This window comes from Malaclemys terrapin, chromosome 4, assembly GCF_027887155.1.
Source record: "Malaclemys terrapin pileata isolate rMalTer1 chromosome 4, rMalTer1.hap1, whole genome shotgun sequence".
Classification (NCBI taxonomy): Eukaryota; Metazoa; Chordata; order Testudines; family Emydidae; genus Malaclemys; species Malaclemys terrapin.
This window is the reverse complement of record NC_071508.1, coordinates 20,489,303-20,505,783: the sequence shown is the minus strand read 5'-3', so window position 1 is coordinate 20,505,783 and position 16,481 is coordinate 20,489,303. Positions and strand designations below refer to the sequence as shown.

At 55.3% G+C, this 16,481-nt stretch overlaps 1 protein-coding gene across 1 annotated transcript; it reads right to left on the bottom strand.

Annotated features, from left to right (window-relative positions):
- Positions 1-401: 401 nt before the first annotated feature.
- On the bottom strand, positions 402-16,220 carry LOC128837016 (maestro heat-like repeat-containing protein family member 7). Its single transcript, XM_054027815.1, has 10 exons — positions 15,887-16,220; positions 15,642-15,779; positions 14,109-14,223; positions 11,997-12,137; positions 9,610-9,786; positions 3,735-3,890; positions 2,752-2,853; positions 2,381-2,483; positions 1,875-1,934; positions 402-871 (listed from the first exon to the last, which is right to left on the bottom strand). The coding sequence occupies exons 1-10, from the start codon at positions 15,943-15,945 to the stop codon at positions 687-689; spliced, it is 1,236 nt and encodes a 411-aa protein (XP_053883790.1). The 5' UTR covers positions 15,946-16,220; the 3' UTR covers positions 402-686.
- Between the last annotated feature and the right edge of the window lie 261 nt (positions 16,221-16,481).

The following is a 16,481-nucleotide window of genomic DNA, read 5'->3' as shown; positions in this document are numbered from 1 at the left end:
AGACGGTTGTGTTGACTCTCCCACCAGAGAGGTAACCTCCCCTAGACTGCCACAGCTCTGCCGGACTGTAGGCCAGAGCCCCCCTACTTGCTTGCTGCCCCACCCTGATCAGTGGCCAGGCAAATGGACCTTCTGTTGCTCTGCCTGCCTGCCTGTAGGCCACAGCCCCTTCTCGATTGCTGCCCTGCCCTGATTGAGGGCCCTGGGCAAACAGACTCTCTACCATTACTTGGCCTGACTGCAGGCTAGAACCATTAACACTGAGCTACTTTTCCCCTGAACCAAGGTACCCGGAAGTATCATAGCAAAGGGCGTGGTCTCCCGCCCAGACGGACGGGGAGGGAGCCGTGAATCCCTTACAGTCTCTCTTTCTACTCATTCATACTTTTTCTCTAAATATGTCAAAACACAGGCACACAACCTTCCCCCGGCCAAACACAGAAAAATAATACAAAATAAATTTTCAAAATGGCAGACGGCACCAAAAACATACACGACTGGAAATGGGGAGGGAGGGCGGGACGTAAATGCTACACAGTGCATGGAAACCTATCAAAAAGTACATGGTGATGAAAGCTATCGAGCAGTTAACTACTCACATGGCTGCGCAGAGCAGGCGGCCAATGGGGAAGAAGCCATGGTCTGGCACGAAGCTCCCAGGGAAGGGAGGCTGGCTTTTCCCAGAGCTAGGGCAGCTGGGCAGCTTCAATGACCGGGCTCTCCTTAGTGCACATTGTTCTTATCCTATGAAAGCATGTCCATAGGCTGCTGTGGGCTGGCGGGTGGTTCTTGAACGCCTCCAGGATGAAGATGGTCTGAGAAGCCAGGCTTTGGACCGAGGAGTTGCTGTCCTGCTGCAAGCCTTTGAGGTCTAAGATTGAAAGGAAGGAAATGGAGGTCAGAGCCACAGAGCTCTGGAGAGCCCCAGCAAACCAAGCCAGTGCTGTACCTCTCGGCCTGTGACAAGGAGGCAGCAGGCTGGGAGGCGGGAGGCAGGGGACTAGCAGGAACAACCAGCAACCTTCACTAAACATCCCTGCTGCCCTCCACAAATGAGGGAGCCTCCAGACACAGGCAAGAAGTCCCAATGAACCCCATTTACTCACTATTTCTAGGACTGCCCCATCCCTGCAGTATCTGAGCACCTCATCCCTGCCTGTATTTACCCTCCGCCTTCCCCCCAATGCACAGATGGGCACTTAGGTCCAGAGAGGGGGAGAGTCATAAAGGGGGCTTGGACATTGTTAGGCTATGCCTAACTTTAGGTGCCCTGCTGCCATCCAGGAAATGCCGAGGAGGGAGCTCAGCCATTCTCTAGCTCTGGTTGGGAGGCCCAGCTGTGAACCTGCTCTGGGAGTGAGAAGCCTGAGCTATATCACTCCCCCCCTCCACCATTCGCCAACAAATGTGGAGATGCTGCTCTGCCCTGCGCTGCCCAGGGGTCCGGGCACGCAGCAAGGAGGTAGGTGACCGGACGTCACCTCTGCCTCATTTGGAGCAGTGGCTTCACCCCAGGCACCCCACGTGGAGGTGACTGCTCTAAACACTGGGCTAGTGAGTGCAAGGGGGGAGGCAGCACCCCACCTCGGCTGTGTTTGGGGGGGGGGCAATCGTCTCTGAAGGCCAGCCAGCTCAGGCCCAGTTTGGGGATCTGCCAGGCCGCAGCTCTGAGGTCAGGGCTAAGTGCCTGGCACATGCCAACCAGCAGACACGACAGGGTGAGGGGGCAGCTGATCAGGGGTTTGGGGATCTACATTTTGCATCCCTTTGTGGCTCTCGCCCGAGATCCTGCTGGCGTCGGAGATTGAACCCAGCCCACGGCCCTGGGCCGTTCATCCCCCTAGCGCTCAGTGCTCAAAGCAGGTACCACCCACCGTTGCAGATGGCATCCAGCTTGTCCTGGCTCCTCTGGTCCAGCTGCCGGGCAGCGAGCCCTACACATACAAACAGCTCGTCACATCCCCGCAGCCCCAGCGAGGGTGTCAAATGTCACCCTCCAAGCAACCCCTCGCTTCCCCCGCCCCTCGCTGGCCAGGACGGTGCTCCCGAGTCCCCAGGGGAAAGGGTGAGTCCCCAGGGATGGTTACAGGGCTGGTTGCCAAAGGAGAGCACAGCACCTTGAGGGTTCACTACCAAGAGCCCATGGTGGGGTATGGGGGGGGGGGAATGGGGACTGCATGGGGAGCAGTGGGGTTAGAGGGGGCCCATCAGCCGATCAGGGCAGTTTGGGGTGAGCTTGCTCCTGCGGACTTCTGACACCCTTGATCCTGCATTGGACAATCAGGAGCCCAAGGGTTACTTCTCGCTGCTGGCAGGGACTGAGGAGAGCCTGGGACCGGATCCAGCCCCCCTGTTAAAGGGACCCCTGCTCTGTGGTTACCTATGAACCTGATGGCCGCTTGTCTAAGTGGAGTCTGTGGGTTCTCCAGAAAGGCCATGGTCTGGCACAGAAAGTTGTTGGCTCTCCCCTTGTAGCGCGTCAGCTAGGACCAGAACAAGGGAGCACAAGGTTATTAAAGGCCTTTCCGTCCCGCAGGCCGGGTTCCAGGTGTGTGGAGCGCACGTCCTGTTTTCACCCCTCTTTCCTGTGCCGGGGGGATCACGCAGAGGGACTACACCCAGGGCCAGGAGTGTTCCCAGGGCTGGGGCTCAGTGTGGGCACAGAGCCGGGCAATGGGGGGTGCCCTATCCACCGATTCCCCCGCTCCTACCACGAGGGCTGCGCAGTGAATGACCTGAGGGCTCCCTCACCAGGCAGTCACAGCTTTGCCAGATATCCTTGCGCTGGATGAAGCCACCAAGCTGGTGCCACTTCAGGAATTCTGCCGCACTGCTGAGGGTGTCCCAACACACCTGCAAAACAAGTGGGGCCAGGGCGAGCCGGCCACGGTTACAGGAGCTGGAAGCCACTAGCCTCGTTACCCGGAGGCGGGGAGACCGTGCATGCTGAACGCTTCCCGGCCCCAGGTTGCTTACGGAAGGGCGGTGGTGTGGCTAAGGCAATAGCTGGAGACCTGACTCAATTCCCAGCTCTCCCTGCAGGAACTCAGGCAAGTTGCTTAGGCCCAGGGCTGCAAAGGGATTTAGGTGCCTAATGCCTATGGGTGATCAATACTTTTGAGGCGCTAGGCCTCATGCTGTGCCTCAGTTCCCCTCCTCATGGTGGGTAGGAGGGAGAATTCATTAGTGCTGGTGGCATTTGGCTCCCAAGTGATGGTGGCCATGAGCGCTAGCATGTGCAGAGACACCTGGGGCGGGGAGTGGGGGGGCGGCTTGGGCATCTCATGTCTAGTACAGGCTGTCCGGGCCGCTTGGCCAAGGGCACACTGGGTCCTGCGCACCATCTGGAGACTGGGTAGCTCTGCTCCTGGTAGGGGCCATGGCCAGGGTTGTGCTCTTCCCACCAGCACAGCCAGGGAATGTGCGGAGGCCAGTGGCTGTAGGAGTGGTGAGGCGACCCCTCCCCCCACCCAATCTCTCAGCCTGGCTGCAGGGGGGGAGTGTTGGGCTCAGAGGATGCAGGGAAGACTCAGCAGTTGGGTGGGGCGCCATGGTCATGGCGCTACTGCACTCAACGTTCAAGTGATTTTGAGCGCCTGACTGTCACAGCACTGAGCACCTGCCCTCTGTCAGCGAGACCCTTTAAAGAGGGGGTGTCACATGCTGCCCCCTCAAAACAAATTACTGGTCACTCTGTAACGGTATCCGCTGCAGGCTCCAGCTCGTGGCCTCACCTGGGACACGTTGGGACGCTCATCATGCACAAGGAGGAGCAGCGGGACCAGGCTCTGGAGCACATGCGCCTTCATCCGCCTCCTGTCGAGCCCCCTTACAAGCTCCAGCAGGTGTTTAAAGAGGGTGATGGAGAGCACCCGGAGCCTGCTGGTCACCTGCAAGAGACGACGTGGGGAGGAGACGCTGTGACAGTCATTCTCACCCAGCGGGGCGAGCGCTCACTGTGCCAGAGATGTCTGCCCTGCAGGGGGTATTGGTAACTCACCCCCCAGCCATACAGCCACAGCTGGGGCCAGAGTCTCATGGGCATAGCGCCATTGAAGGCAATCGAGATGCAGATTTCCACCAGTTGAGGGGCTGGCCTGGTAACTTCTTGGCCAGGGAGAGCAGTAAGGTGGGGTGAGACTGCCCCTGGGCTCTCACAGCCAGCTCTGGGCACACTGACATCAGCACACACCTGTGTCAGCCAAGGGGGAATGCTCAGGGCAGAGCAGCGCCAGGACAGGGGCGGCAGAGAGGGAGTGATGAGGAAAGATTCAAAGAGCGAAGGAGGGGGTGTAGTTTGTCCTCCCGCTTTGCGGGCCCAGCTCACACTGCTCTTGACCCACAGCGGCCCTCTAGCCAGGCCAAGGGGGCCAAGCGTGGGGGGCAAATTCCTACACTGGTGTTTGTTCAAGCCACGCACAGGGACCTGGGGTGGATTTAACCCAGGGCCAAGGAGTGGTAAATGTGCAGGAGTTCCCAGATAGGGGGCCTTGGAAGCCATGACTGGAAGCCACCCAGCCTCCAGGGGCTCGGAGTGGGCTGAGGGTTGCCCCACTCCTGTGCATGGGTTTCTTGTTAACTCAGAGCCAGCCCCGCTTGGTCACATGGTGCTGCTGGGCCCCCGCCCTGCATGGCTGCTGGCAGAGCTGAACCAGTCCAGTGACCAGGGAGGCTGGGCGAGCTGTGCCAAGCAGGGAGAACCAGGAGCAATAGCTGGATGCTGTAGGGAGGGGCCACTGCTTTCTGGGAGGTGAGGCTGAGGGGGCAGCCTGGGGACGGGGTGACTTGAGCTGTTCTGGGAGTGGCTGAACCTTTAAACGGTGACCCCAATCAGCAGTTACATGTCACCTCCGGGCACCAGGTTCTAGACAAGGCAGTTCTCTGCGTGACATCTGTTGTAAAAGTGTTCATAAGTTCACCTCACCTCAGTCCCTGGAAAAATCATGGAGCAGGTCCTCAAGGAATCAATTATGAAACACTTAGAGGAGAGGAAAGTGATCAGGAACAGTCAGCATGGATTCACCAAGGGGAAGTCGTGCCTGACTAACCTAATTGCCTTCTATGAGGAGATAACTGGCTCTGTGGATGAGGGGAAAGCAGTGGATGTGTTATTCCTTGACTTTAGCAAAGCTTTTGATACAGTCTCCCACAGTATTCTTGCCGCCAAGTTAAAGAAGTATGGGCTGGATGAACGGACTGTAAGGTGGATAGAAAGCTGGCTAGATCGTCGGGCTCAAGGGATAGTGATCAATGGTTCCATGTCTAGTTGGCAGCCGGTTTCAAGCGGAGTGCCCTAAGGGTCGGTCCTGGGGCCAGTTTTGTTTAATATCTTTATTAATGATCTGGAGGATGGTGTGGACTGCACTCTCAGCAAGTTTGCAGATGACACTAAACTGGGAGGCGTGGTAGATACGCTGGAGGGTAGGGATCAGATACAGAGGGACCTAGACAGATTTGAGGATTGGGCCAAAAGAAACCTGATGAGGTTCAACAAGGACAAGTGCAGAGTCCTGCACTTAGGATGGAAGAATCCTATGCACTGCTACAGACTAGGGACCGAATGGCTAGGTAGCAGTTCTGCAGAAAAGGACCTAGGGGTCACAGTGGACGAGAAGCTGGATATGAGTCAACAGTGTGCTCTTGTTGCCAAGAAGGCTAATGGCATTTTGGGTTGTATAAGTAGGGGCATTGCCAGCAGATCAAGGGATGTGATCGTTCCCCTTTATGCGACATTGGTGAGGCCTCATCTGGAGTACTGTGTCCAGTTTTGGGCCCCACACTACAAGAAGGATGTGGAAATATTGGAAAGAGTCCAGCGGAGGGCAACAAAAATGATTAGGGGTCTGGAGCACATGACTTATGAGGAGAGGCTGAGGGAACTGGGATTGTTTATTCTCCAGAAGAGAAGAATGAGGGGGGGGGGGATTTGATAGCTGCTTTCAACTACCTGAAGGGGGGTTCCAAAGAGGATGGAGCTCGGCTGTTCTCAGTGGTGGCAGTTGACAGAACAAGGAGCAATGGTCTCAAGTTGCAGTGGGGGAGGTCTAGGTTGGATATTAGGAAACACTATTTCACTAGGAGGGTGGTGAAGCACTGGAATGCTTTACCTAGGGATGTGGTGGAATCTCCTTCCTTGGAGGTTTTTAAGGCCCGGGTTGACAAAGCCCTGGCTGGGATGATTTAGTTGGGAATTGGTCCTGCTTTGAGCAGAGGGTTGGACTAGATGACCTCCTGAGGTCCCTTCCAACCCTGATATTCTATGATTCTATGATTCTTTTAGCCTGTTTATCTGATTTGGCTGCGCTCTTCCTGTCTGGCCACTTCGTAGTAGGTTCTTGGAACAGTAGTTCTGAGTTGTCTTTCCATGAGGAGTTGTGCTAGACTAGATGCAGGAGCTGCTGTTGGTGTTGATCTGTAATTCAGAGGAGCAAGGAATGGATCTTCCTGCTGTCAGATGTTTTTGGCTGTCTGCGCAGCTCTCTCAGCCTCTCCATTCGCTTGTGAGTAATTTGGGCTGCCAGTGATATGAGCAAAATCATATTTCATTCAGACTGACTTAAATTCTGCTGCAGTGAATTGTGGGACATTGTCCATCACTAGTTGTTCTGGATACAGAAATGAGCAAACGTACACTTCAGTTTCTCAATAACACTGCAACATGTTATGTCTTTCAAGTACATTATTTCTATATAGCTGGAAAAGTAGTCCACAATGACCTGGCAATGATGTCCTCTGAATTCACAAAAATCTGCAGCTAGTCTTTCCCAGTTCTCTCTCTTGTAGAGGTGGTTGTTCACTGGTTCAGCATTGCCTCTTAAGTTGATTTGGACTAGATCACCTTTCAAAAGCCCAATAGCATCAGATCCTCAAGTTCTTCCATCTTTCTCACTAGGCCCATCATGGCTGCTACACTGCAGCTGAGAAGGTTGTTGGTCTTTGATCTCATACACACGGAACGCAAAGCTTTTGTCTTTGTAAATTGCTTCGGTGCCCATGCAGTTCAAAATCCCTTCAGGGAGGGTCAGAGCTGTGTGACATCAGCTCTCGAGTCAACTTTAAAGTCAATAGTCTTGCTTTGAATATTCAATGTCACTTTCCAGGCGGGCGCCATGTCATCACAAGTGATAGATCCCAGAATCAATGGGTCTTGATTGTCTGCAATATGAGTCAACTCCCTGACTGCTTCAGTGCAACGAACAGCTGCAAAATGTCCATATTTCAGGCATTTATTACAGCATGCGCCTCTGGCTGGACATGTATCATCCCTTGGGATATGACTTTTCCACACCTTGTGCATGTAGACTGGCATTTGTCCCTCTTAGCCTGCGAATTCTCTCTCCTTACCTCAGGGATTTTATGAGAAAGACTTTTAACACTTAAGTGTCTGTTTGTAGCTTTTAAGCTAGTTGCAGGTTTTTCAATTTGCTTTTGCCTGTTGTTTGACTAATTCTGACTCTTGCTAGCTGTATAGCTGTGGGTAGAGTTAAATCTCTCTTCGGCGGTAGCTACTGTGAAAGGTTTTTAGCAGTGTTGTTATAGCTGTGACAGTCCCAGGATATTAGAGGTAGGTGAGGGAATATCATTTAGACCTCACCTGGCTTGTCTCTATGAAAGGTTTTTATCTTTTAACCCAATAACCAGCCTGTTTCTGAAATTTTCATGTTTTACATTCCCCAAATCACAGTTTTCAGCCAGGGGATGCAGAGGTCTTCTAAAACTTTCAACATTTTCCCCTGGTTCTTGAATTCTTTGCTGAAAACATGCTCTTTAATAAACCACATTTCCCTCGGTTATAAAGTGTGCATCAATCCTAACCACAACCCTTGCATAGTTGTCTTTGTGATGGTCTTCAGTAAAGTCAAAGGAGGTAAAGATATGCTCTGCGTGCTTCTCCATAGCCTAAATTAAAGTCAATACCTGTATATCCCCAGTTCCTTTGTGCAGCTTGTTTGCAATGCAAAATCGTGCCAAACATTGTTTCCAGTCTGTCCATTGTGAAGGGTTATGAAAGGTGACGTTCTCTGGGGAATCAGAGTGGGACATGTTGATGAGGTCCTGCAAACTTCGTTGCTGTTCCTTCCGTCTGCAACCTGTGTTGCTGTTTTCCTTTGGTTTCTGTTCTTAGTTTACTCCTGACACCATATCATGTTCTGTACCAGATATGTACTGCCTACAGAGCTTGTTTACACACACCAGATGGACAGTGCTTAATTTGTAATGAAAGAGGTGCTGGGGCTCAAGCAATTTTTTTACAATCATAACTGATGCAGCAAGCCCAGAGATGCCAGGGCTAAGCCCTGGCAAGCCCTGGCACAAGTTGAGCACTGCAGATGGGTTCATCATAAGAACCGTTAATGCTCTGCTGGATACAGCTGAGGTTCATTTAAATAAGGTATTTTACAGAGCATCACCTAGTAGTCGAACAGTATCATACAGGGTAACATGCCATTACACAGGTAGCCTGGCTTGTTTGCTAGACTCCATCCCATGTTAATCTTACTAGCCAGCTGCTCCTGCCCCCGGTGTCAGCTCAGAGCAGCCGGGCAGGCTCTGCACAAAACTTATGGGAGCGGTCTGGGGGCATCAGAGCTGCACTGCAGTGGGCATAGGCAGATGTTGAATTGGCACCTCGCTGGTCTTCCCTCCAGTTGTTGAGGCCTATTTGCCTTTCCCTGGTGATGGGCGTTGTGTTCATTAACGCTATTTGGATTTAACACCCCCCCCATAAAGAACCTGTTCTGTTCCCCCCGGGCCCGAGAGAGGTTTGGTTTAAAGGGCTCGCCCCAGGGCGAGATCCTGCAGCTGGGGTCCAGGAGACCCTGGGAACAGCTTGAGCCGGGCCTGTGCCACTACTAAATAAAGAGCGGCAGGGTCCCAGCAGAGTTCGGCAGGGCTGAGGGTAGTATTTAGTGTTGTGAAAGCTGGGGAGGTGGGTGGACGCTCCAGGAGCCCCCACTGGGGGTTACCCCTAGAAGGCAGTAATGGATGGGCCCCTTTCTCCTGCCCACTTGCTGGATCTCATCATCCAGTGGGGGACTGGACATCAGTCTGGTGAACGTGCCGGCGGGGGCTAGTTTGTGGTTATGAAAGACCTGGGGAGAACTAGGCCCTCCTTTGACGCTGCGCTGCCATGAGAACAAAGGGGAGAGGAAAGGGTGGTAGCTGCAGAACCTACAAACGGAGCCGTTTCCTTATGGAGCTCCCAGGCCAGCTGTGGGATTCCTGGCCAGGGAGAGGAGGGGCAGGATTTTCACCAGGGTACCATCACTTGTCACCCTGGAAGCCAGCAAGAGCATTGCAGCACCCTGTGCTGCAGAGGCTCCCTCACTGCATGCAGACTCAGGAATGCATGTCCTTCCACAAGGGGAGCCTTGTCCCCAGGCTGCCCTGATCCTTGTCAGCAGGCCTGCAGGACACAAGGGTTCCCATCCTTTCTGCCATACGCTCTGATGGAGAGTGAGGTAGCAGAGGAAGGTGGGAATGGGCTCACGTCATTTACAACAATCCTTTTTCTGGCTAGGACCATACACAGGCCCTGCTAGCCCACCCGCCAGTCCCCATTCACAGGTCCGCAGTTTGAACGGTCTCCCATGGGCCACCAGGCCTTACATCATCAATGAAAGGCAGGAGTTTCTCAGCCACTTGCACAGCCGCGCGGCTGGCGCTCTGCCTGTCCATGCCGGCAAGGATGTTTTTCAGAACGGTGATGGCCTCGGCGATGATGTCCCTGTCTACCTCCTGTAGTTGCTCCAGGACCTCTGGCAGCAGACGCTGGAGTTTCCCCACCTGCGGGAAATGAGGAGCTGCTTTACAAAACACCCTCCAGTGACCCACAAGCCATTTCCAAAACAACGTCCACCTCCCCTGCAGACAGAGGCATGGGAACTAAGGGGGTGCTGCAGCACTCCCAGGTTTTACACGGGGCTCTGCTCCTGGCCCCGCTCACAGGGTCCCAGCTGTCAGCCCTGCGCCAACCCCCATCTGTGGCCCCAGCCTCGGTTCCCTTGCTCCATCCACCTCCCCCGCCCCCGGCTCCTGGAGCCATGGCCCTGCTCCTGAGCCCAGCTCTAGGGGTGGCAGGGGGTGTGGGCAGGGGTAAGGTGGGGTGCAGCACCTCCACTATAAAAAGTCTTCCAGCGCCCCTGCCTCCAGGTGACATGTTAGAACCTCAAAGCCTTTGCACAGCCAGCTAGGATCACGGGCAGCAGGGCCGGCTACCTGAAACATAAGCAGCTGCTTCCTTGTACCCCAGATCTCAGGGGATGGTATTTATTAGCGGGTATCATCTGTGGAAAGTTCTCTGCACAACACATTGACCCCAAATAAATCAAGTCTATTATTGTTATAGGGGTTCAAATAGCACCTCGAGGGCCTATCTGCAATCAGGGCTTGTGCCGGGGGATTTCCAGGCACAGTAAGAGACGTCCCCTGCCCTAGAGCTTACAGGCTAGGCACACAAAGGAAGGATTTCTATCCCCATTGTACAGACATGGAACTCAGGCACAGAGAGGCTACGTGACTCGCCCATGGTCACCCAGGGAGTCTGGAAGAGCCAGGAACCGAACCTGGGTTCTCCCGAGTCCCTGTCCTTACAGCCCAGCCTAGAGGAGGGAGCCAATTTTGCACACGAGTTCTAGGGTTGGTCTGTTACTAAAAGCCAGATTCAATCATTTCTGTATTTGGTTTTTGAACCTTTCAAAGACAGCCCCACAAAACATTTTTGGAGAGGGTCCAGAGAAGAGCTTGAGAACATGACCTATGAAGGAAGGCTGAAAGAATTGTGTTTGTTTAGTTTGAAAAAGAGAAGACTGAGAGGGGACATGATAGCAGTTTTCAGGTATCTAAAAGGGTGTCATAAGGAGGAGGGAGAAAACTTGTTCACCTTAGTCTCTAAGGATAGAACAAGAAGCAATGGGCTTAAACTGCAGCAAGGGAGGTTTAGGTTGGACATTAGGAAAAAATTCCTAACTGTTAGGGTGGTTAAACACTGGAATAAATTGCCTAGGGAGGTTGTGGAATCTCCATCTCTGGAGGTATTTAAGAGTAGGTTAGATAACTGTCTATCAAGGATGGTCTAGGCAATATTTGGTCCTGCCATGAGGGCAGGGAACTGGACTCGATGACCTCTCGAGGTCTCTTCCAGTCCTAGAATCTATGAATCTATGAAAATCTCAACCGGCATCAGGGAAAAAAATGTGTCAAATACAGGCTAACCGGTTCCGGAAGAAAAAATGAACCACAAGCAAGTGAAAACCAGGCTGAGGCGCATGGAACGATGGGAATGGTGTATGACAAAGAATTACAGTCACGCCCTCTCCATGTCTGATAGAATCGTAGTCCGGGTTTAATAAACCGGACTGACCCGCTATTCTCAAGGTAAGTAAATTATCATCAGTGAGAGTTGCCTTCAGATTGTCTCCTCTTTACCAGGCTGCCAGATCTGTGTATTTAAGCCCCAAGGGTTTTCTCTGCCTTCACTATACTGTGTGTATCAAACTTGTTATGAGATCTTAGCAGCAAAAGGCCCCTGTAGAGCTCTTCAGAGGAGCAAGTGCTGCGGGACAGAGCTGTGACATCAACAGTTAAAACCTATGAGGCTTTAAAAGGAGATTTGTAGGAAAAAATGGTTCCTAATTGAAGCGAAATGGCTCTGTCTGGGCGTCCCTGATCACTGGTGTCACCAGCATTCCCTGGGGTCTAGAGTCCACAGCTCTGCTGCTAATCTAGTGCTAGGGTTCTTTGGATCACAGAGACCCCAGACACAATCAGGCCCGGCAGTGCCAGGTACTGCACACACCCAGAGACACACCCCGCAGGAGCCAGGCTTGGAGACTTGCCCAAGGTCACCAAGCAGGTCAGTGACAGAGCCAGGAATAGAAGCCAGGGCTCCTGACTCGAGGCCAGGGCCATGTCCCCATGGAAGGTTTCAATGACCCCAGCCCTGCAGCAGCTCCCTGCGGTTCTGGGTTTATCCCCCAGCCCTCCTCCCCTCTCACCTTCTCTGGGCACAGGGACAGGTTCAGGAGGCCTTTGAGCGCCAGCCAGCGCACCACAGTGTTGGGGTCTCTCAGCTGCCCACTCAAGTGGTCCAGGATGGCGTCTTCCTGCTTATTGCCAAGGTCAGGGCACTGGAGGAGCTAACACATCAACAGCGAAACAAGCTAGAGAACGGGGCTGGACCCTCACGACTCATCTCTGCCAAGGGGCCCTTAGCTCCACCTGCCACGGGCACAGCATGCGCTGTACGCCGGGCACCGCGATTGGTCACTGTGTGTGCCCCACTGAAACGCTGCTAGCGCAACGGGCCCTCGAGGCTCCAGCCGAGATCAAGGCCTACCCTGCTCCCCCACTAAGGCTCAGCTGCATGCGGAGCAGGGAGGGAGGGGGCTGCAGCCTTGTGTTCCAAAGGGCCGCCCGGTCTACGGGGGGCAGGTGAATTGGCCGTGGATGGGCCCGGCCTGCGCATGGCATACGGACGTCAGAGGGGGCTTCAGGGCCGAGGTCACACAAGGGACCATTCTATGGAGCTGAGCCTTGGGGAACAAGAGACACCCGACCCTGGGCTTTGCTCCAGCCCCGCAACACCAGCTGGGGCCGGTAACAATGTCCAGAGTCAGTGACTCCACCCCTAGGGCTTTAGGAGCTTTCCCTGCCCCTGGTCACCCACCCACCCCCAGAGCCACCTACTCCTCTCCTGGCCATAGGCATGGGCGGCGAGTTCTATGGGCCCTCGGTGCCTGGGCACCATGGGCCTCGGCCCCGCCTTCTGCCCCCACGTCTCCCGGGCCATTTAAAAGAGCCCGGGGCCCCCACTCACCACCCGCAGTGCAGCGGAGCTGAGCGGCTTCCTGCCTGCTTGCTCCACATGGCTGCCGGCCCCTCCCTGCGGCCCCTGAGTGGGGTGGGTCTGTGTCCCACTGTCACGGAGTGTGGGGGAGTCAGGGCCCCGCACCCCCCACTTCCTGTGATTCACCGTGACTCTCACCAGCCAGTAAAACAGAAGGTTTATTAGATGACAGGAACACAGTCCCAAGCAGGGCTTGTAAGTACAACCAGGACCCCTTTAGCCAGGTCCCTCTGGGGGGCAAGGATCTTAGACCCCAGACTTGGGGTTCCCTGCCTCTTCCCACCCAGCCCAAAACTGAAACCAAAACCCCTCCTGCAGGCTCTCTCCTCCTCCTTCTCTCCCCCTCTCCCTTTGTCCAGTTTCCAGGGCAAAGGTGTCAACTTGCCCCACCCCCCTTCCTGGCTCAGGTTAACAGGCTCAGGTACTGTCCCTCACCTAAAGTCATCCCCTGCTCTCCCATCCCCCATGCAGACAGTCCAGTAAAACTAACCGACATACCCAGGTCAATCCACCCCGCTCCCTACTGCGTCACACCCACCCCAAGCGCCCCTGCAGCCAGTAGGAAGCTGCGCGGGCAGTGCCTGGGGGTAGCAGCACACGGAGGCCCCCAGGCCCGCCCTGCCTAGGAGCCCCAGGTAAGCGCCGCACCCTCCCAACTCCTCCCAGAGCCTGCACCCCCACCCCTTTCCCACACCCCACTCCGGCCCCCAAACTCCTCCCAGAGCCTGTACCCCCTCCCTCCACACCCCCTCCTGCCCCCAAACTCCTCCCAGAGCCTGCACCCCCACCCCTTTCCCACACCCCACTCCGGCCCCCAAACTCCCTCCCAGAGCCTGTACCCCCTCCCTCCACACCCCCTCCTGCCCCCAAACTCCTCCCAGAGCCTGCACCCCTCACCCCTTCCTGCACCCCCACCTTCTGCCCCAGCCTGGAGCCTGCACCCAGCACCCAAACTCCATCCCAGAGCCTGCACCGCAGGCCCCTTCCCCCACCCAAACTCCCTCCCAGGGCCCAACCTCTCACCCCTCCTGCACCCCAATCCCCTACCCCAGCCCAGTGCCTGTACCCCAGACCTCCTCCCCCCGCCCAAACTCCCTCCCAGAGACTTAGACAGGTGGGAGGCAGTTTGGAGGGGCGGGCTCTGCTGGTCACCACCAAAATTTCTACAAACCTGCCGCCCCTGGCCATAGGTCAGTCCCATGCCACAGTCACCGCTGGGCTAGGGCTGTTCTCACGACCCTCACCCGCCAGTGAGGCTCACCTGAATGAAGAACGCCATGGCCGGGATGTACCGCCTATCATCCCTGCAGTTGAGGATGGCCATCAGCTCCTGGAAAATCCAGCAACGCTCCTGGAAACTGACCGAAACCATGGCCCTGGCATGGGAAACACAAACACCACATCATTGAGGTGGGCAAGGACTGGTTCTCCATTTACAAATCTAACCAGACCAGTGCCACAGGACAGGGGATCCCGGGTGACTAGTCACGTGCAGCTGGCATGGACTAGTTCCTGCTGGCTTAAAATGCCCAGCAGCCTAACTGCTAGAGACCCAGACCCTTAATCACTCTACAGGGAGCCCTTCCACGAGGCCAGCTCCGAGCACGCAGCGCTGGGCTGTGTGACCAAGTGGGAGGGACGTTCTTAATGTCTCCTCTGAATACTGTGTGGTTGCCTCAGTTTCCCCTATGCATTTCTTAAGTCTCCAGTGTGCATAAATGGCTGACAATCTGTCTCCTAGCAACAAATGGCCAGGGCCCTTCCCCCCTTGCAAGGGGATAGCTAAAGGTGAACAAAGATCAGGTGACCTCCTGGCCCAGGAAAGAGACAAAGGCCAGAAAGGAGGGGCTGGAGGGGGGTTTCAGTTGGGAGCTGGCTGGGGACGGGAAGTGAGTGCGGACGGAGTTGTCTGCCTCGCTGGGCCCCAGAATGGACCCGGCTGAGGGGTCCCGTTTGCTGTACCTACAAGCTCTGTTTTAGACTGTGTTCCTGTCATCGAATAAACCTCTGTTTTACTGGCTGGCTAAGAGTCACGTCTGACTGCGAAGTGGGGGTGCGTGCAGGATCCTCTGGCTTCCTCAGGACCCCACCTGGGGGGACTCGCTGTGGGAAGCGCACGGAGGGGCATATGCTGAATGCTCCAAGGAGAGACCCAGGAAGGTGAAGCCGTGTGAGCTTCTTGCCCTGAAGACAGTCTGCTCCGAGGGAGAGGAGGCTCCCCAAAGTCCTGACTGGCTTTGTGGGGAGCAGTTCCAGAGCATTGCCCGGGGACTCCGTGATAGGCTGCAAGAGAACTGCAGATAAAGAAGGGCGTCGGTGGGCTCGGTGGCCTTTCTCATGTGCCCAGATATTGGGTGATGAGAGACAGAAGGTGGGTTAGGGAATATCTTAGATTGGTCTAAGACAAGTGTTAGAGCTTTCTGTGTTAGCGTCTCTCTCTCACACACAGATGCTGGGCCAGCCAAAGACATTCCCTCCCCCGCCTTGTCTCTCTCATGTGCTGGGCCTGACAGGGCTACACCAACGCTGCAGACAGACATGACGGAGGCTGTCTTTGCCCAGCCACGCCTGCCAGAGCCACGCAGGAAGCGGTTTACGCCAGGCAGCGCAGGGTGGAGAAGTAGCCGACTGACCCCTCGGCCAACGGCACAGAGGCTGTGGCCTCTTCCACGCAGGCGATTGGGAGCCGCGTCTCACCCAGCGGGGAAGGCGATGTGGCCGTGTCCTGGGCCCAGGGACGGGAGATGCTACTGCGGTCAGTTCTGGGCAGCAGCCCCAGGGACAAGACACTCACCGGGCAAGCACCAAGACGCCTTCGTGGTGCATGTCGGCGTTCACGAGCATGCCCCAGCCACCCTGCTTGTGGATGAACGTGGTCTGGTCCCTGTAGCCAGCACATTGGAGCAAGGCTTGCATGGCATCCACCGCATACCTGCATGCAGAGCGAGCCTCTTGTTACTGAGCGAGCCCAGGCCAGGCTCTGCCGTGTGCCTGCGGGCGACAGTTCAGAACCAAGGCGGGATGTCGGGCTGGTGGTACCTGACAGGGCTGAAGGATGCAGGCGTGTCCCCCTGGTTATTCACCCTCTCGTTATGCATGGACAGCTCCACCGTATATGTGATCTGGAATAGCAGGGCGATGGAGAGCTGAGGGAAGAGCTCCTTCACCTGCTGTCTGCAGGCCTGCTCCTTGAAGATCTCGTACAGGGCTCTGGTGGCCTGCAGCCAAGAACAGGAGACAGATGTCACTGCAGGGCCTTCGCCCTTTCCACGCTCCCCCGAGGCACCTAGAGAGGAGGGGTGGGCTGGGGGCTAAGGCCTGGGATGCTGGATTCAATTCCTAGCCTGTGTGATCTTGGCTAGAACCACAGAAGGGACTTCGGCTCAGCGTTGCCATGCCTAGCTTCATGTGCCCTGCTGCCCAGTGGACTCACAGCCCTGAGTTAAGTGCCCAGGCTCCATATACGCTCCAGAGGGAGAGTCAGTTGGGCCAATTGTTAAAGAGGGTAAACGGGATGGCCTGGGTAATTTCAGGCCTGTCAGCCTGACATCGATCCCAGGCAAGATAATGGAGCGGCTGGTACAAGATTAAATTAATAAAGAATTAAAGAAGATAATTTAATTAATGCAAATCA